The 25,320-nt window shown below is 36.6% G+C and overlaps 1 protein-coding gene across 1 annotated transcript in view; it reads right to left on the bottom strand.

Annotated features, from left to right (window-relative positions):
• RpS23 (ribosomal protein S23) overlaps window positions 1-25,034 on the bottom strand; it is a 32,315-nt gene extending 7,281 nt beyond the window's left edge. The window contains exons 1-3 of the mRNA XM_081759353.1: window positions 24,880-25,034; window positions 11,366-11,525; window positions 4,844-5,028 (exon numbers count right to left, since the gene is read on the bottom strand). Coding sequence (XP_081615479.1) covers window positions 4,844-5,028; window positions 11,366-11,525; window positions 24,880-24,883 — 349 coding nt within the window. The 5' untranslated portion in view covers window positions 24,884-25,034. The remainder of the gene's footprint in view (window positions 1-4,843; window positions 5,029-11,365; window positions 11,526-24,879) is intronic.
• Window positions 25,035-25,320: the final 286 nt, after the last annotated feature.

The following is a 25,320-nucleotide window of genomic DNA, read 5'->3' as shown; positions in this document are numbered from 1 at the left end:
ACTATAAAAGACATCTCTACTTATCTCAAAATTTGGTGATCCTTAACGCACGGTAGTATCAAGTGACTGGAGATCTAGAAATGATCATGACAGTGCTGGAGAGCTCAAGTTAGAAAAGGTGAGAAGGGTTCTTCAAATATTGAAAAAGAATTGGCTTTTATCTCGGAAACAAAGCTTTCATTGACTGACGTGAGCTGAAATTCAGAGGTGCCATTCGGAGCATGAGCATTCGAATCAAAGCGCACTTGCCTTCAAACTTACCTCGTTGTTGGGCTATTCTGGAAATAAACCTAACAATATTGGTGCCGTTGGAAAGATAATTTAATGCTCTACAAATTTAATTAGGGATGTTCTTTCCATATCGCAACTCATTGAGGAGATACAGAGTAAAATAAGGAAATATTAAGGACAGAATATGTCCGTTTTTAATGTTTGTTAAATTTTCCGAAAATCCGTTGGGTCTATCCAAAGCATGAATAGACAAAATTGTAAAGTACACCTTACAGATAAAACGGCAAAAGAAATTTCGTTAATATCTTGATTAGTTTCGGAGATATGACCTTTTATTACAAACGCTCATTTATCTTCTGTAGAGGGGGAGAGGGTGTCCGGGGGAACCTTCAGCTCGTATTAAGCGACCGGCGGTCTAGAAATGATGAGGATAGGTGACTTGATTTAGGCCCACCGGTTGTTTTTACTCTCTCGGGTTGAACGAAACCTTACAACCACGTGTTCTGCCTCCCGACTATATTAGGAGCCCCGTAGAAAAATCTAATATACCAACAACGAATCTAGTTTGAAAGATCTGGTGGTAAATATGGGATTACTTGCATCTGGGGATAATATTTTACAGGTCCTGAAAGATTGTAATCTAATAGGCATTGCTTCTAGCTATTTTGTCTCTTCGTGACGATCAGTGTATAAACTAAAAAAGTGTGTAACTCGTAAGGTTGAAATAACGGATAAAACTAAGGACTACGTTCGTTCTTAGGACGCTGAATTCATTTCAAGAAGCATTTTTCGGTATATTTTATGTTAGGATGATCACGCTGAAACGGAAATGGCTGAGTTTTATGTTTTGAGACAATGAGTCCATATTAAAAAAATAGTTTCCTGAGATCTCTTACAGTTTTAGATGTGATACCTATCGACAGATCAAGACAGATGGCTGACGGATATAAACGTTTTATGTACTTACAATATAGTTTGGAAATCTCAAAATGCAAATAAACAGCTGCTTTAACAAATGTGCTTTCTTTAATTACATTGAGTTGGTGTCATAGAAAAGACAGCGAATGCTTTTTCGTACCTAGTTACATCATAAATACTATCACAAGTTAGAGTGCGAACAAAACAGAGTATTAACACCAAGGCAATTTATTTTGGTCATTTTTACATTGATATATTGTACACCTGATGCACGAATCATTTTTCGAAATGTCCCCCTTGGCTTTGATGCAGGCACGAAGTCTGTCCGACCACTGGTCAACGGCATCAAGCACCACGTCCATGGGAAAATTGTTCACTGCTCGGGTCAAGTATTGTTTCAGACTGTCGACAGATGGATGCCGTTTATGGCAGACCTTTGCCTGAAGAACTGTCCAAAGTTTGTAGTTCAACGGGTTAAGGTCCGGGCTACCAGAAGGCTAATCAGCAGTAGAAATGAAGTCGGGGACGTTCCATACCAGCCAGTCCTGGGTTGTTTTCTCTTTGTGGCCTGGAGCGGAATCCTGCTGGAAGGTCCACCTTTCTCCAGGGAACATGGTAGCAGACAGTGGTTTCACTATAGGTGTTAGCACTGTATCCTGGTACACCTTGGCAGATGTTTTAACACCTTGTTCGCAAAAATGCAGCTGGGTTGTGCCTGAGTATCTCACTCCCCACCAAACCATCACTGAGGCAGGATGATGTGCCCTCTGAACCCTTGGAGCTGCCTCAGCAGCTACAGTAGATGACACAGCATACACACGGTCATTTTGGGTGTTGTAGGCCTGCTCAACTGTGAACACCTTTTAGTCAGTGAACAGAATCTTTCTGTGCAGATTGTTGGCGTAACGCTGCAACTTTCTCTTTGATTTAAGGACCCTCTGCGACATTAATGTTTGGGTCAGAAAGTGATCAGTCCGCCTCTTATACGCCCGTAGATGTAGGTCACTCCTGAGCACAAGAGACATGGAATTTCTGCTGATATTCATCTCAGCAGCCATCAGACTGTGTTCGAACAGGATTTCTTCGAATTCTTGCTGCGACTGCTTTCTGGACCTGCGGGGTTCGTACCGTTCGTGGTCTGCTACTCCTTGCGCGGTCAGCTGCCGTTCCAGAATCGGTGTATCGCTGTATGGGGCGATACACGAATCTCTTGCTGAGTTGTAGGGGTTTCAGGAGGTTGAAAATCTCACCTGCTGTCTTCCTGACCTTGTGTAGTGCAATTACCGCTACACGATTTTCGTAATCGCCTCACTCTATCAGAACTCAGTACAATATCAACGTATGTCATGAACAGTCAACACACACTACATGCATCTTCCGCTTTATACACAGATGGCAGCACTGTGCCACTCCGGATGCCAACAGCGCCACTCCAAACTGTGACAGTATTTATGATGTAACTAGGTATTGTTATAAAGTGGAGTAGATTATTATTAATAATGTTCCTTGTTTTAAATATTCAGTGAAATATCAATTAATATGGATAGCAAGTTAGCACAAAATCATTTTTACATGATGGATATGGAATTCTAACCTACATCATTGGTCCCACAATTTACTTGCCCCAGGCCCTACAATTGATAAAACGACCCTGTGAATACACATGGCTAAGGAGAAGCTTGTGAAGAACTGAGCAGTTATCGAGAACTTTCACAAGAAGCGAATGACCTCAAAAATTCCATCTTGGTCTGTGTCCATCGTTGAGGAACTTACACCTTGTAATGATACTGTGAGAAATTGAGTTGCAGACTTTCAGAAGTGTCAGACGAACTTTGAAGATGAACTTCGCTGTGATGAACCATTACCAATGCTGACGTAGAAAAACATGATATTGCAGAATCGCAGAATCGAAGACCTGTGATGTATTATAGAAACTATTCAGTGGTATATTTTACAACACACACTGAAGTGCGAGCACACGAGTGTGAGGAAAATATCAGCCTGATATGTTCCCAAATTTCTAAATGCTGAACACAGCCGGACCTCCTCCCTCCCTTCGGAGTAGACTGATTGCCCTCCGCCACAGGTCCCCAAACTATTTTGATTTCTCCGCCGGACAAACTTTTCTCGAAGAAAATAAGCGAAGTGCCCACTTGTGAGTTTTTTTTTTTTTTTTTTTTAAGGACAAGCAGATTTTTAGTAAAAATTCCTTACTCAGAATATAGCTTGCATATACATATACAACTTTAAACCTGACACAAAATACGATTTCCAAGGAGTGTAAAACACATAACCTTCACTCCAAAATACTCTTATGTGAAACTGTTCGAGGAAAGCTGATCATCAAGAGCAATCTTATGGATTTCCTACCAACCGGAGTATGTTAATGTGAACTATTAAGGCGATTCAGTATATATGTGAGATGACCATGAAAAGATGTCTCAAATCGTTCTGATGCACCACTGCAACAGAAAAGATGTAAGTGTAACAGCAACTTGCAAAGAAATAGTATGTTGTTTCAATTTTAGTACAATACCATCAAGCTTTCTTTCTGTTCCCTAACTTAATAATAATAATATAATAATACACGGTACGGCACGTAAAACCGGCCCGTCATAATATTCTGGTATATTGTGATTTTGGCAACACTTAAATAATCTACCTTCCTACCAAGAGATGGCGTGTCGAGGTCGGGTCGACTTACGTGACCTGCAGCAGTCACGTGCAGCAGCAGCAGCCAGTGAAACTTGTCGAAACCCAGTTGAGAAAAAGGCCTCGTTGTGTTAAGCCGGGTGTGCATGAGATGTTTACACCAGAGAGGACAATCAGCAAAGGCTTGTGGCCTCCTCGGTCACCAGACTTGTCCACGTGTGACTTTTACTTATGGGGACTGCTAAAGGGAAGAGTATACGAAACAAATCCACACACAATTGAAGAACTCAAGACCAGGATGTCACCAATAGCATTACAACACAAGAACTGACAAGGGTATATATGAATCTCCTCAATCGTGCTCACATGTGTGTTGAAGTGGGCGGAGGACACTCAGCACCTGCTGTGAAGGTGAGTAGTCATATTCAATACATTACATTTTATGTGTTCACTTTACGGGCCGGTTTTACGTGCCGCACCCTGTAATATTATTATTATTATTATTATTATTATTATTAATAATAATAATAATAATAATAATAATAATAATAATAATAAATAATAATAAATAATAATAATAATAATAATAATAATAATAATAATAATAATAATAATAATAATAATAATAATAATAATAATAATGGGAAAAATTAGAATAGAAGTTACAAAAAAAAATAAGTAAATAAATATCACTCAATGGGATTCGAACTAGGTTCAAAAGTATTAAATAAATAAATAAAAACTTAGCACGCATGGCTATGGAATCAACTGTAGAGTACTCTTCCAATTGTATGGATAGAGAACTAATTTCTCAACAACCTTTTTTTTTTTTTTTTCTTTCTTTTAACGATTTCCGTTTTCTGCTTTTGTGTGTGTGTTCAACTACAAAGTTTTCTGCGTATTTGCTAAGGTACTATCTTTATCTACGTAACAAAAGAGGAGCTAAGTATTTCAAACAGTAAAATGTGAGCCATGTTCGGAAGGCTTGTTATTTTTTCCCCTAATACTTCCTTCGACAAACAATACTTCGAAAAACTCTTACCTGGAATATCACCTACGGCATGACCTTTACGGCCGAAACCTGCCACCAATACTTCGTCGTTTTCTTCAATGAAGTTTAAACAACCGTCTCGAGGTACGAAGGCTGTGATTTTCTTTCCGTTCTTGATTAACTGCACTCTCACGCACTTTCGAATGGCGGAGTTGGGTTGTTTAGCCTCAACGCCTCTGAAGAAGAAGAAAAAAAAAGCAGACATTAAATTATTTGCTTATTAGCTCAATTACTATTATTAGTCAAACTCAATATCGTAAGTGATACTATTTTAGGGGGATATTTCTACACAGGCCATGGCGTGCATACTTCGATTTTTCGATCCTAAATGGTCAGTTCAAACTACAATTCTGTAGCAAGTTTGGTGTTTATACATATTCTAGTCAAAGACAACTTTAATGTTAAATGTTAAAAAAATCATTCGTCATATAACTATTGTATTCATTCTACAACCAGAAAGTACAAGATACAAATGTTAACCATATTAGACAGTTCCAATTAGACTAAAACATTCTATTTCATTTCATTTGATCTTAACGGCTCTTTTAGCAGCGAGACTATATGAGACGGGACTTACTGATTAACGTGGAATCCAAACATGAGCTCCCGCCGGGAATCGAACCCGGCTCTCCCACACCAAAGGCCCATATACTAATCGCTTAGCCACGAAGGAGCTCTTAAACTAAAATATGTCCGCGTCCGCTGTCATTTAGGTTCTTACAACTTCTGACCAAGAACTTCCCCGACATTTTCAAGACTCCCCACATATAAGCTCTTAATTACAGTAATTTCCTACGAACTAGTCTTTCCCTGCCTTACACCCAACTTATCTATTTCTCGATTTTCTCATGGATTTTTCTTCCCATTTATATTATCACGTACGAAGAGTACAAAGCCGAGTTGTTTTACTAATCGGTAATTTATGTGTGGATTCCCGAAAGCACCAAGAAAAATAACGTAACAAAGAATATCAGGGTCGTGAATGGAAACGGTAAAATTTTGAATCTAAGATTAGCAACACTGTAGCGTCAGCTTTTATTCGAGGCTGATGTGACATTTAGAAGGCTCTGTTATTAGTAAGATGGGAGTATTGGAGTGGTGTCGATCGTGCGTACGGCCTCAGATTTCCTGTACTTGATGGTTGCCATTTCTTTCTGTGGTGAAGCTGTGGGGACATAAAGGCAAAGAGTACAGAACACTTTCTGCAACCATCGCTAAATTGAAACAAAAGATTGGGAAAATGATTGGAATTCCTTGAGACATGATAGAACGACAACCCCAGATGTCTGTATGGCGGGATCTTTCCATTATCTTCAAGAAGTAAAGCGTGATGTGTCATAATTAAAGCCACTGTTAGTAGTATACATGAATTTCCATCAACATACATTTATTACTGTGTATAGTTATGCATTTTACATAAGTTGAAATTGTCGAATTTTTCTGCACCATTCTGTATCATCTTAAAATGTAAAAATGACTTTCACTTAAAGGTATACCAAGTTCTTTCAAGAAAAAAATATGTTTTTTGCATTAAATTTCAATTTCAGATTGAGGCACTTAGTTTAATACTACTAACTAGATTTTTTACCTAGGTAATTTAAAAAAATCAGATCGAAGTTTTTAAAATCACCTTCTCTGATGTTTAAGTTAGGACACTTTTTGGTCCCGTTTACTGCTATTATTATTGACAAGCTCTCTTCCACGTTTCTCTTCCCGCATGTGCTCTGTTGCTCTCAGTCTTTCAGTTGTGCACTAATATTTACATTCGCTTACTTCCCTTTTGGCACTGGAAATGTAATTGGTAGTCTATTAGCAACTTCCACAAAAAACATACATCCGTAATTTCACGTATTCGGCTTTTCGTACTTCATCATGAATACATTTTTTTTTTTCTTTCTTCATATCCTCCATTTCCAAGTGCTGTTTTACCTGAAAACCCTCCTTCGACAATTAAAATTTCATGCATGTAAGCATGGAACCTGTAGACTGATAAACCGATTTTTACTAGCTTCTACAGATGTTTGTACTCTCTACTGGTGCCAAGAAATCTACTATTAGAACCGTTAGTCTTATTTGGGAACTTCGGAGGTTTTTTGAGGTTTTGCAGTAGGTAGATTACATTACCTTTTTAAAAATCATTTCAGCAATGTGCTTGAGAAAACATTGTAATTCGAGTGATGGTAATTATTTGTACTTAAATACCTTATCAGTGTCACACCCCTTCTCTCAACGAGCGTACCTACAAAAAATGGCTTTTTTTGAAGGAAACACTATTACCCTATTTCATATCTATTACCCGCATGTCAATAAAACTTTGCAAATATATAGCATTGGACATAAAGAATTTTCAACGGTACGTTTCGTGCAGGTACTTGAACTCCGTAGTCGCCAGGAGCGCCCATATTTTATATATATCGGAACATTTTCCCGATATTATTGATAGACTGACTATGGTATCATTCAAAGGACGATGATGTATGAACCATGAATCTAAGTCAATTAGGTTAGAAAAAGGAGATAATAATAATAAATGCGAAAAATCGTAAATTACAGTATACACGCATTACGTGAAATGTGGTGAATTAAGAGGGAGAAGGAGTGCGCCACAGCGGCCGGAATATTGGTGTTCAATTTAACATGGGATCTCAACCATTTTTTAGGCAAATCATGGTTTCATTTCGTTCTTTCGCAAAAATGTCTCAATAGCTCACTCAATATGATGCATCTCATTTTAAAGGTGCAATTTGAACGCTGTGCGTGATATTTTCTTCTTATAAATACAGATAATTATAATCCAAATTCCCATAAGAAAATGATCAAAATTAGAGGGGAAAGTCTTCTGTTTTTCTACAGTAAGGAAAAGAGCTAAAAACTTCGGACTTTTTTGAGAATGGAGTACTATCTTTGTATTTGTGCGCTACTGTACTATTTTTTCGCTGTTTCCACTGACATTCATTACACAATCGATGAGAAATTATATCCTTCATTATTGAATCTACAGAAATCAGATTTTTTCGTGTTCACGTACTTGGCCGTCTAACTGCTAGATGGCACTATAGTCATTCCTCATCCCACTTTCCTTCTCAGCGGGAGCCAGTCCTTTTGAAAACCTACTTTGAACTTCTTAACAGGGGCGGGAGGAAGGAAGTCGTTGTGAAGAACGGGAACTTCAAACACGAGGAATGGCAAAATTTATGACCTCTTTTGTTGATGGTTTCTGTTTCAGCAGTACAGTGTATTTGTAGATGGTTTCTATGAGAAGAAGTAATTTGTGTTGGTAGCGATAAAGTCAACCTTTCGACAGAGATTTGTGAAGGAGAAGCCGAACCAAAGTCTTCGTTTATCTATTCCAAGAAAGAAATGAAAACTTCCTGCAGGACTTAGAATATACATACAAGAGAAAAAATAAAATACATTATTATAATCTTATTATAATAATCGAGTAGATTAATCCCCGAAATATTCTTTGTTTACCTGTCAAAAAATCAAGAGTAATATAAAGCTCTTTCATCAGCTTCCATCGTACAACATACTAAACACAATTATATATATATATATATATAGTGGCGGATTCAGAATATGATCAAGGGAGGAGCTAAACCATAGTTTGTCTCTTTATCCAGAGTAAACAGGATTGAAGCCCATTTTATCCAGTGTATACCTGAACGTCAAGGAAGGGGTGGGGGGGGCTATAGCCTCTATAGCCACCTTTGGATCCGCGCCTGTATGTGTATACTGTTTACAGTGCCGGATTTACGTATAAGCTAAACAAGCTATAGCTTAGGGCCCTGCTCTCTTGGGCCCAAAAATCTAAAGAAAAACTGGATATACATTTCTAAAATATAAGAAAATTAAAAAATAAAATAAAATGTATATATACGTAGCAACAATGCTTCCTGCTGTGTAGCCTACGTTCATGTAATTAATGGGGCTCCTTCTGCTAGTCTGCTTCCTAAATTATCTCTAGTTTGTTCATTTCTGTATGTAGGGTGCCTATGTTCATCTGAACACATAAAGGACCCCATTACCTTAAACAGCTTGGGGCCCCACGAAACCTAAATCCGACTCTGACTATCTATTTATGCATGTTTGCTCCCTCTCTTTTCGAAGCAGTGTTTCTTTGATATTGCTTCAGATTCCGGCAGGTTTTACCAAGGAGGGAAGAGTCCTTACTCATCCCAGGCATTCAAACTAGGGACTGGACTACTTGCTTCCAACATTCTGTTCCCCATGTATCCCGGTCTGAATCAATTGCCTAAAGCCCATAAAACATTCAAATTCAAATGTAAATGTTGTTCATCAGTGTCGACACCGAAATATTTCTCAATCAATGGTAGGGGTGTTTGGTATCCTCAATCTGTCTCCCTCTTATTAGCGGAGAAATCCTCTATATTCGGTAGTATTTTTTTTTTTTTATTTTATTAAAAAAAGTGCTGTTTAATGTATCGCATAGGAAACTAAATTTTTATATACCCTAGTAGTATAGAAACGCACCATACGGTACCTTACAAAATAAACATTTTAAAGACATTCTTTCATTAATCAAGTCGCACTTAAAAGTAGAAAACAATTTTGGTTATGCATGACTTAAAAAAAAAAAAAATGGGATGCGCTCTAATATAGGCTTACATACAGTTACTTTATAAATTCTTAAAATGACGCGCCCCATTCTTTTTATTTAGGCTTGCATAAATAAGATTATTTTTAACTTTTTAGTGCGAATTGATTAACAAAAGAATGTCTTTAAAAGGTGTTTTATCATTTTTTTTATTCGTTGGACACATTTTCCAAATCCTAAAGTGATATGCAACCAGGGAAATACGGGCTGGTTAAAGGCTAGTATTTATTTTAGGATAAAATAGATGAAAATAAAAACATATTAAAATTTGCTTTTAAAATAAATAGATATATTGCAAAGTATGAAAGTAAAAATGAAATATTGTATTGTCGCCGGACTTACGTCGCTCTGTGACAGTCCTTAATTCTATGACGTCAGGAAATAAGTTCAATGTATACGAACACTTATTCAATGTTTGAAACAAACACCTGTTACGTCCTTGTACACTCATCTCCAAAATGATTGTCGCATATCTATAACTGTCTTCATGTAAGAATATAATGTAATACTGAATTTGCTGGGTACTTTTAATACTGATACTATGTGTATAATCGGGAAATGTATATATGGTAAATTTCATAGGAAAATATTTATAAATACGAAAATTAGAATGAGTAAATCATAATGTTGCTAAATGGACACGAAAGTTTTATTTTCGTTTTATTGTTCTTATTTACTCCTCTTTTGACATGAAACTTGCATACATGTCTGCCGATTGTACACATACTAACATAAGAAATACCGGGTGAATTCGTTATCAAATTATATTCCTACAACAACATATTTATAGACATGCGACAATAATTTTGGACATGAGTGTACCTTCCTGAAGAAGGTGACACATCTTTTAATTCTATTGTTAATGAAGTGGTCTATTTCCCCAAATAAAAACCAATACCAAGCAGAGCATATGCTCCCTCCTGTCCTTCTAAGCCGGTACCCAAGGCTAAATGTAACATTGCGCCCCTTTCCTGTTGTAATAGGAAAAATTCAGGATGGTCAGCTACTGGTATCGATCCCAGGACCATTCGAATGTGAAGGCGATACAGAGGGTAAATCTGGTGATCATATTTTGAAAAGAAAATAAAGAAATGGATTCCACTAAAAAAGAGTCACACTGCCAATACATTTCAGATCTTTGTCTGGGTTTTCTGCCTTTCAATTCCAAGTCTTTTTTTTTTTTTTTTTTTTTTAACCACGAAGGCCCAAAATAAATTAGAATATCGACTCTCCCGTTTTTATATATATATATATTTGCATGGTTCTTCATTTTATATCAGACTCTTCCTGCACTATTCCCGCGTTATTTACCATAGGTAGAATCCTTTGAGAAAGAGACAGGCGACAAGCGCTTTAGTTCTCTATGGTATGTTTGTGACCGTTGTAGATATTTGAGTGGCTGACGGCTGATATCATGTTGGTCCCTCTTACAATATTTCTGTATTTATTTTTTCTTCAGTTCTGTTTCTCTTTAAGCCAAAAGAAAGGAAATTCACTCCTCTGTCCCATTTACATCCGTAACCATCCCCCTCCTGCGCTGTCCAACTTTGACCACATGCAGGGGAAAACGAAGGAAAAGGAGGGGTGCCATTTGCTTTGACGGCATTTCAGCAACAACCCCATCTGTTGCCAAAATAAGGAAACACTTTGCACTGCGATATCTTCGATTTGTCAAGGTCACTTGACTCCTTCCGACTCTTAAAGCTTTTCAAACTGTTGAGTATCGGCTAGGTCTAGACGCTAGAAAAAGGTATTTAAGGTAACTATGCGAAGTGGTTAATTCTTGTTAATTTGAACTTACAATACAATTACATTACATATAATGAAAATGCGGTGAACCTTTGCCCACGTATCACAGATTAAAAATCATTCAGTTACAGTAAGAAATTACTTACACTTTCTCCAATACTATTCCTTTAGCGTGTGACGCGCCAGCGAAAGGGTTGGCCTTCCATCGAGTTCCTAAATGAGCCTTTTTGTAATCTTTGTCCGCCCATCGCTGATCTTTCCTGTGGTTCACGTGCTTTCGGGCAGTTCGCAATCCACGAGGTTTACCTGTGGAAAATTTAAAAATAAATTAATATAATTGCGGTTTACAAATATTTATACATAGTAAAGCTGTATTGTGCTTGAAAACTGCAAAAATACATAAAACACAAAATGAGTAGTATACATAATTAATTTCATTATTTCTGTTCATTTAGGTTAGTTTTTTTCTTCAAAATACTCACTAATCAGTCCTATACCATAGCTTAAAGACAAACGGATGGAGTGCAAACAATTGGTAAAACGAAAAACCAAAAAACAGGGAATTCTAGTAAATCCATGGGCAGAATATTGTCCATCACAAGCTCTCATGGTCTGTAAACTTCGATACAAGACAAAGAGGCTGTTTATTATTATTTGTATAAAATGACGCCTAATTCGTGTGTTCTATTGCAATAATTTCATTATATATATATATATATATATATATATATATATATATATATATTCCCAAATCATGCTTTTTCGGGGAATAGCATAACAATAAGTATGTAACTAAGTTTTGGTTAACGAAAACACCGTGGAAACAAAAAGAATCATATCGAAGTCAGATTATTAAGTCATGAATCAATACAGAAATAAAACCCGTATAACTACTATCCTTACCTCACGAAACGAAAGTTCAATTCATCTACTTAGTACAAGCTGTTTGGTATGCTCGTCTTTTCTGATACTTCTTCCAGTAGTATGTTAGTACTTTGAATGAAGAAGAATTGACATGACGCGATGCGATTTGAGTTTAGCGTCGCTTTCAGCAGCGAGGCTATACAAGACGTGGACCTACTGCTAAGATGGGATCTGGAACACATGAGCTACGCTTGGAATCGAACTCGAATTTAAATGAATGATTACCATGCTATTCCTTTTCTTTATAGTGGAAAAGCAGCATCGATTTTCGCTTGCTTTTCCTAAAATGTCTGTTACAGGTCATTGCATGTCAAATCGTCAAGGAAAGTTTGCTTTACCCCATTTTTCTTCACAGTGTGAAAATAAGGGTTTAGAGTGGCGTAGGTAACAGGCTGCTGAACATTAAAGGCAGGCGGCAGCCTTTGTTGAAGGTAACTTTTATGGAGAATTTCTTTGCATTTAATGTGAATAACTGTTGTTGCACCATATCGACTTCTTTCGATGCCAACCGTGCGCCTTAATCACCAACATCAATTTTGTTATCTGGCATTAGATTTTTTCTTCTTTCACTGTTATATTTAGAAGAGCAGATGTTTTCTCATTGTACAGATCAAATACTACAACTCTTGCCATTGTTCTTTAAATTCATCATGCAAAGTGTAGATAAGTGGTTCCTGTCTTTGCATAATCACAAGGGATTCTCTTGTAGCGTTCTGACTAATGAAATTTGATATTGCTTGGGAAGGAAATTAAAGAAATATTCTGTCAGTGCTGACCACAGAGAGAGCATTTTAAAGCAACCAGGATTTTCACCATTTTTCTGCTTTCTATGACTTTTCCAGGGCGTTTCTACGACACTTTTATTTTCAGGTTTTCCAGACGCGTGAGAACCCTGCATATTATGTACATCAATATTGGAAGGCTGGTGAATACCAACACATCTTCGTGCCTAGCCAACACTGCTGCACATACACTGCTGAAAGAAAGTGCTAACACAGCTTGCGTTACAAGAACTGGAACATGGCAAGGTTCCTCAGCTAAGCTTCCTTGGGGAAGAATAAACACATAGGAAACAAAGAAAGAATAAAAGAAAAAGAATGGAAATGGGAGGATAGGGAAAAGCAAATAAAAAAAATAGTGAAGATAGTGACTAATCCCTCAGAAAAAATGCTAAGACACATTTAGCATATTACTAATATGTAGCAATTTAAATCGTCACTGAAACTGATCTTGGCTTGTATTTTTAATAATTCGATCACTGAAAAATATAGGAAAAAAAAAAGGAAAATAGGACAGCCGAGAGCCCTGTGAACATGGTATCCGACATTAAAGTACTTTGTATATTCATTGCTCCGTCCATCTCACTTGTGTTATTACTGTTTTAGAAGCCTCCAAAATTTAGTTTCCCAATGTTTGTAATACTGCAGTGTCCATACTTTGCAACACTGCATAAAAGTTTGCTCCTGTTAATTTTCCGTTTAATATGTAAATCTTAAGTTTCTAACCTCATTAGTGGTATTTTTATTTAAAAAAAAAAAATAAAATGTTGGGTTAATAACACTAAATTTGCAATATGTTAATGTCCCACTGTAGATATTAACATGGTACAGAATTTCAGCGTTTTGTATCTATTAGTTCAAAAGTTATAATGGTGTATCAAGATAAATGGTCCACCCTCTATACAGGATGCGTTTAACATTATACTGAAGATATAAGTGTCCGAAATAAAAAGTTAATACTTTGATGGGAGGAAATTCACCTGTGATAAAATTAGCCCTGTTCCCTCGGAGTTGGGATGGACGGCAATTTTGAAAACTACAGACTGATTCTATGGAAAAAATAAGTAAATTTTATTCGAAATATTTTTTAGATTTGTTACCAGCAAAGTATTTCCTGATGCTTCTGTAAACATTTCCTATCTTGGGGCCCTATCTGTGAAACTTAAGCCTGTACTAAAAATTACAAAAGCAAAAGTTAAAAATTAACACTTAACGTCCCACGATTATGCACTTTCAAAGGAGATAATTATGAGAGAATTTGTTAAATAAAAAACGGAAAAACCTACGAAAAATATAGTCTGGGATTGAACCAGGGATTCTTCAGATCAAGTGATATGCGTGTTAATACATAATGTGTGATGAAAGAGGGACATACACAATAAGGGAACCACTACATTCTTTATAAGGTCAACACATGCGCTGTAAGTTTCAGTGATCACAAACAGCACCTACACTTCTCTTTGGTACTTTAACAGATACAAAAAAAAACACATTCCTATTCGCCTTTCTGCGGCTTTAACACTCCCTGACAAATCAGAAAAGAAAACCCCTAGTGCAGGCATACGCATTAAAAATACCGAGTTGGAAATACGAGCATCCACAGCATTAAGAAATTAATAATAAGAATTTTAAAAAACGTTCATTGCCATAATATGTTTATCGATTTATTCTAATACATACAATAAATTCAGAAGTGTGAAAGTGCTAACACACTCCAAAGTGTGAGTGTATTAACTTTTCTTTTTCAGAAAACCAGATTTGTAACCATGTTATTGAAGTATTCAGTACACCAACTTCATGCAGGTCATGGTTTTGGCACCTCGCGCGAAGTAACTGCTGCACAATTATAAATCTTGCACTAATTTCTTTCATGCTATCCTTTAAAAAGATTTGCGGACAATACCCACTCAGCATAGATGATGGGCACCACCGGAAATAATTATTCAAAAATTACAATTATTTTCACCGGACATACGCAATAAAAACTAGTGCAAAAATATAGGTACTGATTGAGAACAAACAGTCATAAAAGTCGAAATTCTAACGTTAAAACGGGCAAGAGGTCTGTCAGCAGGCTTTGAAAAACTCATGGTCTATTGAAAAACCCCAACCCACCTGGGCCCATATGGGTTTTTTCGGGTATGTTTCTTCTCGAAATATTTCAATGCCTTCCGGATAAAAGTGTTAAAATGTGATTTATATTTCAAGATTATCATTTTCACAGCTTGCAACAATTTTCTATTCACTGCTATTTTGAAAAATGACCGTCATTTTTAAATTTTACGTTGGGTCGCCGTCAAAATATCTATAGCTACTTCAGAGTGTCTTGTGCTTCTACTCTGAAAATTTCAACTTAAAAAACTGAAAATTGCGGCGTAAATACTTGCTATTTTGATAAAATGGCAGCCATTTTCAAATTTTACGTTGGTATGCCATCAAAATCTGTACTTGAAATTTAGTGTGTCTCGAGCTTGTACCCTGAAAATTGAAACTTAAAAGACGGAAAGTGGTACCCTGTTGTACCTGTGGTACAGGCAGACGAACGAACAAATGTAGATTGAAAATGAAATGAAATCTTTGAGTTTTACGTCCCACGATTATGCCGGTTAGGCTAAAGGAGACGGTGATGATGAGAGATGAGTGAAATGGTGGAATGAAGAAAGTGGGAGGAAACGGGAGAACCCCGAGAAAACCCATGAGCACGGTGTTTGCCCACCACAAAGTTCACTTGGCGGGGGCTGGGATCGAACCCGGGACCCCAAGCACCAGAGGTGAACGCTATACCACTGAGCCACCGCGCCCCCCAAAATGTAGATCGAATCATCCCAATAGCCTCAGTGACATTCGCCAAATATGGACACAAGATATATTAATTTAAAACAAATCTATAACTCATGTTTTATAAAATAAATGTTTCAAAATGTCTGAAATAAAATTAAATGTTTTCTAGCGTAAAATAAATAGTTTTATTATCGAAGTTCACTTCCGATACTCTGTGCGTTCAATTACGGAAATTTCCCGAGCACTTGTTGCAAGACAGTTCTCCCAGAAAATTAATTTAAAACAATTAACAAATATGCAGGGTGTTTCAAAGCAACGTGGACAACGTTTGGGAGGTGATTCCTGACACCAAGGTAAGACGAAAAGTATAATCAACCTAGGTACACAAATGCTTCATTCGGAGTTATAAGCTGCCGAAAACATAAAAAAATTAACTTTAAAGGTCCGTAGCTCTACAACTATGGAACCTACCAAAGTCGGGTCAAGACTTCACTTAGAAACTAATACGTGCGCTATCCAAAAATACATGTTTCAGAATCTTGCGGTACTCTAGCAACAATTTGTATAGAGGCAGTTGGTGAGTACTCCAAATTATATACCCGTAGCAAAACTTCCTCTATAAAAATTGTTGTGAGAGCACCGCAGGGTTCTGAAACATGTATTTTTGGATAGTGCACATCTTAGTTCCTAAACGAAATCTTGATCTGACTACCGTAGGTTCCCTAGCTTTGGAGCTATAGCCCTTTAAAGTTCAACTTTTCATATTTTCGGCAGCCTGTAACTCCGAAAGGAAGCATCTGTGCACCCAGGTTGGTCTATACTTTTTGTCTCATCTTGGTGTCAGGAATCATCTCCCGAACGTAGTCGGTGTTGTTTTGAAACACCCTGTATAATTAATATTTCATAAAGTAAATGTTTCAATACGTATTACACGAAACTAAATATCTTACAGCGTAAAAGTTTCACTAGGGGCGCGGTGACTCAGAGGTAGAGCGTTCACTTCCGGTGGGCTGTGGTGGACAAACACCGTGCTTGTGAGGTTTCTCTGGGTTCTCCCGTTTCCTTCCACTTTCTTCATACCACCATTTCATTCATTCCTCATAATCACCATCTCCTTTAGCCTAACCAGCATATGCGTGGGACGTAAAACTGAAAGATTTCATTTTATTTTTTTCAGGGTGGATTGATTTAAATCACTTTATTTTTTAAAGAAAAATCGTTGATTTAAATCAAATTCCGAAATAAATTAATTTAAAGTGAAAATAAGTAAAATCCAGCCTCTGTTGTGTTATTTAAATTATGGAAGATAATCATAATACAATAAGATACAAATGTATGTACAGCACAGTACAAAAACGAGTGTTTCATGCAGAGGATGATTAGGGAAAATCCCGTTTAGAACGGGTAACACAAGCTTTCTTATCTTCGTAACATAAGGTTTTTAAATCGTTAACTATTCCAACAAGAAAATCACCATGAATATTTAAGACGATAATTCTTTTGTGTGCGCGTGTTTTTTTCCCAGACAATAGGAGCGTATTTATAAAGGGGTCCGATTCCCTCTCCGAAACTTAAATCTTTTCAGATTTTATAACTTTAGGCGAAATTTGTGTGTATTTCGTGCCGCAAGCTAGTTCCATTTTTTTTTAGGTATGTCCCTGCCAAATATGAGTAACCTGTGAAAAAAAAAAAAAAAAGTATCATGTTGATAAACGTCGCCGTACTTTTTCCTTAGTGTTTAAGAAACATTGTTTGGGATTAGAGATGCAAAATTGATGTTTTCTTCTTCACATAAAAAACAGTTTTTTTTTTTAGGGAAAAAACGGAAATTTTGGCTTTTTTCATTTTCATGATTTTTCTATCTGAATAGCTTTCTTATAGTATACTCTATAGTTAAACAAGATTTCATGACCTAAATGCCATATTTCCCCTAGAATTCACCATCATGTTGGATGGAGCACATGTTTTATGAATTAAACATTAAGTACGTAGTATTTGAGGGCAATTTTAGAGGCTATATAACTTTATTTTAACTTCTGAGTTGACATTTTTTTCGTCTTTAGATCATTTTATTTTTAGTTATTCGTGTTTCATTTCTTGAGCTTAGTACTCTAGTTCCTAGCACATAGTTAAACTTACGTTTTTCAATATATCCGTCAGAGCATACTTCCACATTTCTGTTATACTGTAGCTGTGTAATGATGTAGCAATAATCTTCCGGATGCAACCTTGAATACCATTTTATACAAATAATCAGTACGGATTTAGAAAAGAGTTTTGGGAGAGTTTTTTCTTATTAATGGTTAGTTTTTTCTTAAAATGCATGATTTTCATTTGAGGAGAGGTTGAAGTTTATGAGTAAAGACATAACTAAAATTTCGTTTGCTTTAGGAATTTCGGAGAACAGACTTCAGTCCGAAAGACACCCCCACCCTAACCCCTTTCGCAAATCCGTCACTGCTGGTAATTAGTAATAACAACAATTTAAAACATAAATTAAATCAGCCAGGAATCACAGTACACGCACTATCTCTACATTTACAGATGGAATTAAGAACGTTTGTCGGTATGGTCGAATGTGGGACTGAATCCCGGATATCCCAATAGAAGCGGAAAAGCTAACCACTTACTCATGTTTGTTGTGCTCGACTTAAATGTATTTTGTAGTTTTTTTTTTTTTTTTTTTAGACAAAGTTTTGTAATAACATATTGAATTCTTGTTAAAAATTCAGAAACCTTCAGGACTGGGTAAACCGTGATGGTGGTTATAAAGCCTTGGAAACCAAACGCTCAGATGAACAGTATTACGCATATGATCCATGAACAGAAAATTCAGTACTTTCCTGACTCTAAACAAGCTTAAGGAACAGTCAGTGCATTAAGAATTTGGGACTTCAGCGATTTTGCAGGTCCGAAGCACCTGATAGGTGGTAACAGATTATTACGTATATAATAAATGAATAGAAAATACATTTTCAACATTTCTGTTTCATCTGTAGGGATAGCAAAGGCGAAAGCAAGAGGTGCGTTCAGTATTTTGAAGTAATACGGTGAATTGTAATAAAACAATGATTATTTTTCATTGTTACTCTAGTACGAATGTTTATGAAAGTCTCGGAAGTCAGACATAATAAACTTATAGGCTATAACAGATTGACGAGGGAATGATATTCATTTATTTATTTAACAATCACCAGATGCAGCTCAGAGGCTATTCTATACTGGATATCTTAACAACATGGAAAGGATTTGGGAAGGTATCGGCCAGGGCCCATTTTAGTAGGACTGAACATCCCGGCATTTGCCTGGTACGACTGAGGGTAACGCTGGAAAACCCCAGTCAGGATGGTCAGCAGCGGGAATCGATCACATGACCTCCCGAATGCGTAGCCAACGTTGTACGACTTGAGCCACTTGATATACGTAATGAACAAAGAGAAGAACATGTTATTTTTGAGAAGGCTACTGCGTCGAAACTTAAATTTGTATTGTGCGTTTATTCAGTAAATATATTATCTTCCCGATGTATTATTTGTTTGAACTCACACACAGTACAATAAATTCTGTATGTCTTGTAACAGTTTTTCCATGTTTTTGTAATTTTAATTCACAATAAAAAATATTGCTTATAATGCATATGAAAGTTAAAACTTAACTGCAACTTATTATATACATGGATTATTTTTTTGGGATTCAAAATGTGTTAAGTATTAAAATTATTTGAAATATGTTTTCGATATTCATGTTTATTTTCCAGGTGTTGTATTATTATCTGCATCCGCTACTACTTAAATGAGTTCTCGTATTATAGATAAGCGAAACAAAACCTGCTTTATCAATTTAAAACAGAGTTTGGAATAAAGCCCAAAATTTCCCAAGCAAAAAAGCGGAGCAGAAAAAATCGAGCCCCCCCAACAAGACCCCTTTTTTTTTTTTTTTTCGAAACCTTGCATCTCTTATTTGGGATTGAAAAGAGAACAACTGGAAATCAATTCAAAATTTAAGCCCAATACTTTCACTTAAATGGCATAATTAACATTTAATATTAATTCCTAATGTTTTATCTTCAGTTCGTGACTTGTATTACGCAAGAAGAGAGATTTGATTTAAATCAAAAAAATCAACAAAAATTATTTTTTTAAAATAGTTTTATTGTTGGAGTATTCAGTTCCGATGCTTTGTGCGTTTAATTGCGGGAATGTCCCGAGTACTTCTTTCGGGACGAAAGCTTTTATTATTTTTCCGAAAATACATACTTTCTTTACTGTACATCGAAGCTACGGAAGTTTAAATCCAGCACTTGAGCATTACGTACTCTTCATAACCCCGGGCATTAAGCTTGTTAAATTTGACAAGAATTTTCACGGTATTGCTGCTGTTGACTCTACAGAATGCTTATTTGAAAAGTAGCAACAAATAACTGAACGAAACTCTTGTTGAAAAACCGAACTTTACTGAAGAATACTTGTTACGATAAAAGGTAATAAAAATAATACTAATAGTTTAATACACTACATATTTACTAGTAGTACCAGCACCTATGGCCCTAAACCCATCAGACGTATGAGGGATAACGTCCTTCGGCGTCGCCGAGTGGGCGTGCACACTATCCATGGAAAGTATTTTCTAATAAAATGCATATATTACTTCGAAAAGGCTATAAGTACAATCCAAACTTTAATTTGTTCTAGTTATTTCAATCTAAGGTACGGCTTTTTTTTTTTTAAATCCATTCAGTGCATTCAGAAAAGGTCTTACGTTGAATGTTGTATACCTTATCGTGAAAGCACCTAATTCACCCAAGTAAAGTCGAAAATCTGATAATCACTTCCAATGTGATCACCTTAGTTGTATCAACAATATACTAACGAAAAGCTCAAAAACCCAGGTGCGTTCAACCCGAAAAAATCTGGTGGGATTTTTCGGGCTGGACCCACTTGGGCAAACCCTGTCTGTCTGAGATATCAATTTCCACTGGCGGAGCATTTTTGCACGGCGCACGCGCCTTTGGCGTGAGAGACCCGGGTTCAATTCCCGGCGGGAGTTTATGTGGTTCGGATTCCACGTTAATCAGTAGGTCCACGTCTCAAATAGCCTAGCTGCTGAACGGGACGCTAAACTAAACTCAACTCAACTCAAACCAGTTTATAAGTGTAAGGTTGCAAGTGTCAAAGTGCTATACTACGGCTAAAATGTGAGTGTATTTGAAAGATGATTGTATAACAATATCGTTCACCGGCGAAGTATTTTTGCTCAATGTAGAGAACGTGTTACCTTATACTTAAAGGTGTAAGATTATTAGTGCCAAACAACCGGAAATGTTATGACATACTATAACCTACACAAGGGCACTGTTTTTATGCGATATAGTGATTTTTTCCCCTAACCTTGTCTGGGCTTAGTTTTTGTAACATTTGTCCGGACACGCAATTAATTGAGAAAATGTCAAAGAACCAACCATGCAAAATGTGTTACGCGAAGAAGTGGAGCAAAATTCTCTTTCCAATTTGGCGTACTATTATCGTCGGTGGTCACTAAAGAGCATGAGTTATCTAAGCAAGTCAGGGCAAGCCGTAGCCAGCAGGCGTGTTGGCAACAGTAGGATTGTGCGTAAGCAAGGACAGAGAAATCCTTTTAGTCTTTTCAGTGATATGAGTTTTTATAGCACTTGAAATTGTTCTAAAATAAAAACCCCCACACACGTAAAGTAAGAAAACTCTCTTGTATACTGTTAAAATACTAAGTATATGGCCTATGGAAACCGGAGGTTCAACGCAGTTTTTAGAAAAGCTTTCCAGACTTCTATCCTTAGCCAATTGGATAAAATTTCTACTTTGTATTCCTACTTCTGCGAGTCATCTTAATATTGACTATGCTATCAGAAAACTATCTAAAACGGAATTTTTCGTATACATCTGCTTATTTCAGGCTGATTCCAGACCCACATATGTAAAATTTACAGAAATATGTAATATGCTATTTAAATATACGTGTGTCTAAATAACCAACATATGTTGCGTGTTTACCTATGAGACGACTTTCTACATAGACATTAATGAGACTAATCCATTACGCATGCATTCGTCTATTAAGGCACCCATTAACCACAGCATACAAAGTAAAGTTAATTATGTGAAGACTAACTACAACTTAAGGAATCCACATGTTTGTAAAATTTCCGTGGGCTAAGTAATGCTTTAGGCCATTTAACTTTAGAAGGCGAATGCGTAAGCAACGGTAACTTCGGAATATCACCTCTAACGTCGATATTAACGTAGAAAAACATAACTCAACACGTAATGCAACCATTCATACCCAATATATGGTGCTTCATGCACTACCTTCGACTATGTGTATACCCACCGTCACTGACACGCCTGCTCCGTAGGGATTCAACCCTACGCGGGCAGCCCTTCTCGGTTTCGGTTCGATAACATTCGTGCTGTTAAGTTCGTTAGTGTTGTTGCACAATACCTTTAACGGTACACCAAAGCTTAAAGGCAAGTTCCGATCAGTTTCGCAGCACGAAACATATATACTAAATGAATGAACTAAACAATTATTTGTGAAATACTATTGACATGTCGAGAAGTTAGCGGGAGTTGACAGAATAAATGTCAAACTTAAGAGCCCTCAAACTAAAACTATACAAATGAATTCACAAGTTCACACTCCAAAAATTGTTTCAGGTAGAGAGTCCATTTACCGAAAAAGAAGCTTATATGTAATGAATATTTGTATGGATCCGGATTATTAATCTGAACACTCGTTTTAACCATCGTATAGCATTTGATGATGATTCTACCGTAGGAAACCTACACTTTTGAACATAAAACTCAGCTTTCCAACATACTCTTTAAATCTGGCTCCTGCAGAAATTTGTTACTTATAGAAGTCTTTTACGCTCTTTCAGCAGCAAAGCCATATGAGATGTGGGCCTACAACTTAATGTGGAATCTGTACATGAGCTTCCGCCAGGAATCGAAACCGGGTCTCCTACACCAAAGTTCCGTACACTATACGCTTAACCACGAAGGAGCTCCAGGTCGATTACTTTGTACCTACAACTCAATAGATGCGGACTAGTGTTCTAGAACTCTGCCGTCAAGATATATGTCTACTTTTACTCTCTGTACGGATATATATGAGATCCAGTTATCTGCACAAGATTCCGTCAAATAATAGAATTTACTCTTGGGTTAAGTTCCAAAGTAGGTTGTCAGTGTCTAGCAAAATTTTCAAAATTAACCAGGAAGAAATAAATAGTTTGCTTGTTTATGTGCTTCATAATGCATAAGGAGAGCGAAAATTGTGTTTATTTACTCATATAAACGGTTTTAAACATGGAACTACTTGGGAAGCAGAGGGAACTACGTGGCGCAAGGTCACTTCATGGTAGGATTATGGAAATAGTTTTTTTTTTCTTCTTCTTGTAAACATGGCTGATAATCAGGAAAACCTATTAAAAGTAAGTAAAAGTCATGCTTAATGAATTTGCAAATAGAATGTATTAAATGCGGTAAGCAAATACTAAAGAAACGTGCAGAAAGTTATACTTGTCGATGTAACGGTAACATAACCAACATGCCGGCAAGGCTCTAGAACACAGATCCCCTTCCCATTTAGCTGTACTAAACACAGAGGAGAATGTTTAGCAGAAGGGGTCCAGAAGCACGTAAAAAAGCAAAATTTACAGGAGAAATGGATGATGCAAGTACCTAGATTTAACATAACGTAACCAAATCTCACCTAACCGAACCTAAAGTAACTTGAGCTAATCTAATATTAGTAGATATATGTGAAATCCTATAATTTTTTGGAAAATTATGCTGGACCCCTACACTAACTTAATATAACAAACTAATCCAACTTAACCTAAACTTACCCAACCTCACCTACAGAAATTACCAAAATTGTAACATTTTTTTGAAAAATGAGCTGGGCCCTTTCTGCTAAACATAGGCTTTAAATATTAAAGTCTAGTACACAAAGGAACCAATTATCACACATTTAGCTAAAAACTAGGCAGATGACCAACTTCGGAATAAATGCCTGGATTGAGTATAGCCCGCTCCTCCCAATTTTTAACGAATCATAGTGATTCTAACGGTTCATATTAGTTCATAATGAATCGGAATCACATGTTATAAAGATTTAAGATGTAAATCTTGTGGTAAGGAGGCTTTAGTATAAGTAGTAATGGTGGTAGTTAGTAGCAATACTAATAGTACTAGTAGTAGTAACGGGTTAGAAGCCCCGCAGGGGTTGGTTGGGTTCTGTTCTCGATATAAGCCGTAGTAGTAGTAGTCGGAGTAGTAGTAGTAGTAGTGGTAGTAGTAGTCGGAGTAGTAGTAGTAGTGACTCTTCCAGTTCCGGTGACAAAGAACTGGGGGGAGCGGGCTATACACAAGCTAAATGCCTTACTCATGTTCAGCCTTGTTTATAAATATCCTGTTACTTAATGCTACTATCCTGTAACTGTCATTTATAATTAGGCACCATTTGTCAAGTTCCTAAAAATCATCTTCGGTTTTGCTTACTGCAAACGGTTGTACCAAATACAAAAACTGCAGGTAGAATTTGATATTTGTGTAATTCTTCAGTGAACAGAACTAAGCCGTAGCCTAAAATTGAGAGATGATACTCAACCTCGACGTAATGACTGCACACTAACGTGACAAAATAAGAGGAAAAATGAGGATATAATCGGTAATATCGTCCGCAATTAGTGTCTCATTTTTTGTTTTGCTTCCCCCTTCAACTACTGATTTACAAAAAAATGCCTGCATATATACAATTCAAGTAGAGCTACTTAATAACCAAGGTGTCCGCAATTTTTATCCGTGCTATTATTTTAAAATATATTAATACCAGGAATTTGCTATCGACCCCATCTGATTTAACAATTAGAGTGGTACTCATTGTCCACAATTAACTATGAATTCGTTTACTCCCATGGACCATATTGGTGATTAACTATCCGTCTATACCATACCAATGATGCACGTGTTTGAGTACCAACAAGCAAACTGATAACGTATAGATAATCTCCCACTATTTTCAATCGTATTCAATAGTAATAACTACAAACACATACTATTAATTGTGAATAAGTATTTTTACAACTACTAGATACATAAACACGAAATATTAAGCAGTTCTAATTTTCCTCTTACCCATCTTGTTCCGCTACCGTGCTTCAGTGGACGACTCAGGGTTGGAACTTATTATTCAGAAATTCCTCGTTTCAAGTATATGCCACACCACTAATCGATACCTCGAGAAACAGTGAAGCAACTGGCCACCTACCATAACGTTTTGTATTATTACGCTATCCAAAATTTCAGTTAGTTTGTGATTATAGTAATAGCAATTATAATTGATTTTGCATATTTGGCGTTGCTTGGTGCGGAATAAGCTACAAGCTGATTAAGGCGGAATTTCCGTACCAATCTTCGCAAAATATTCCATACACTGAAGCAATGCAAAAAACGAAAAAAGAAAGTATTATACCAGCTAAGCCAACGACTCGCCAATTTTGCGTTGCGTTCAAGCAAACCGTTATGGGTAACATATTCTGTAATGGTCTCGCCAAATTTGTTGACCACAACGCAATG

Source organism: Thermobia domestica, chromosome 5 (assembly GCF_964235325.1).
Source record: "Thermobia domestica chromosome 5, izTheDome1.hap1.1, whole genome shotgun sequence".
NCBI lineage: Eukaryota > Metazoa > Arthropoda > Insecta > Zygentoma > Lepismatidae > Thermobia > Thermobia domestica.
The sequence above is the reverse complement of the archived record's forward strand: the minus strand, read 5'-3'. Positions and strand labels throughout refer to the sequence as shown.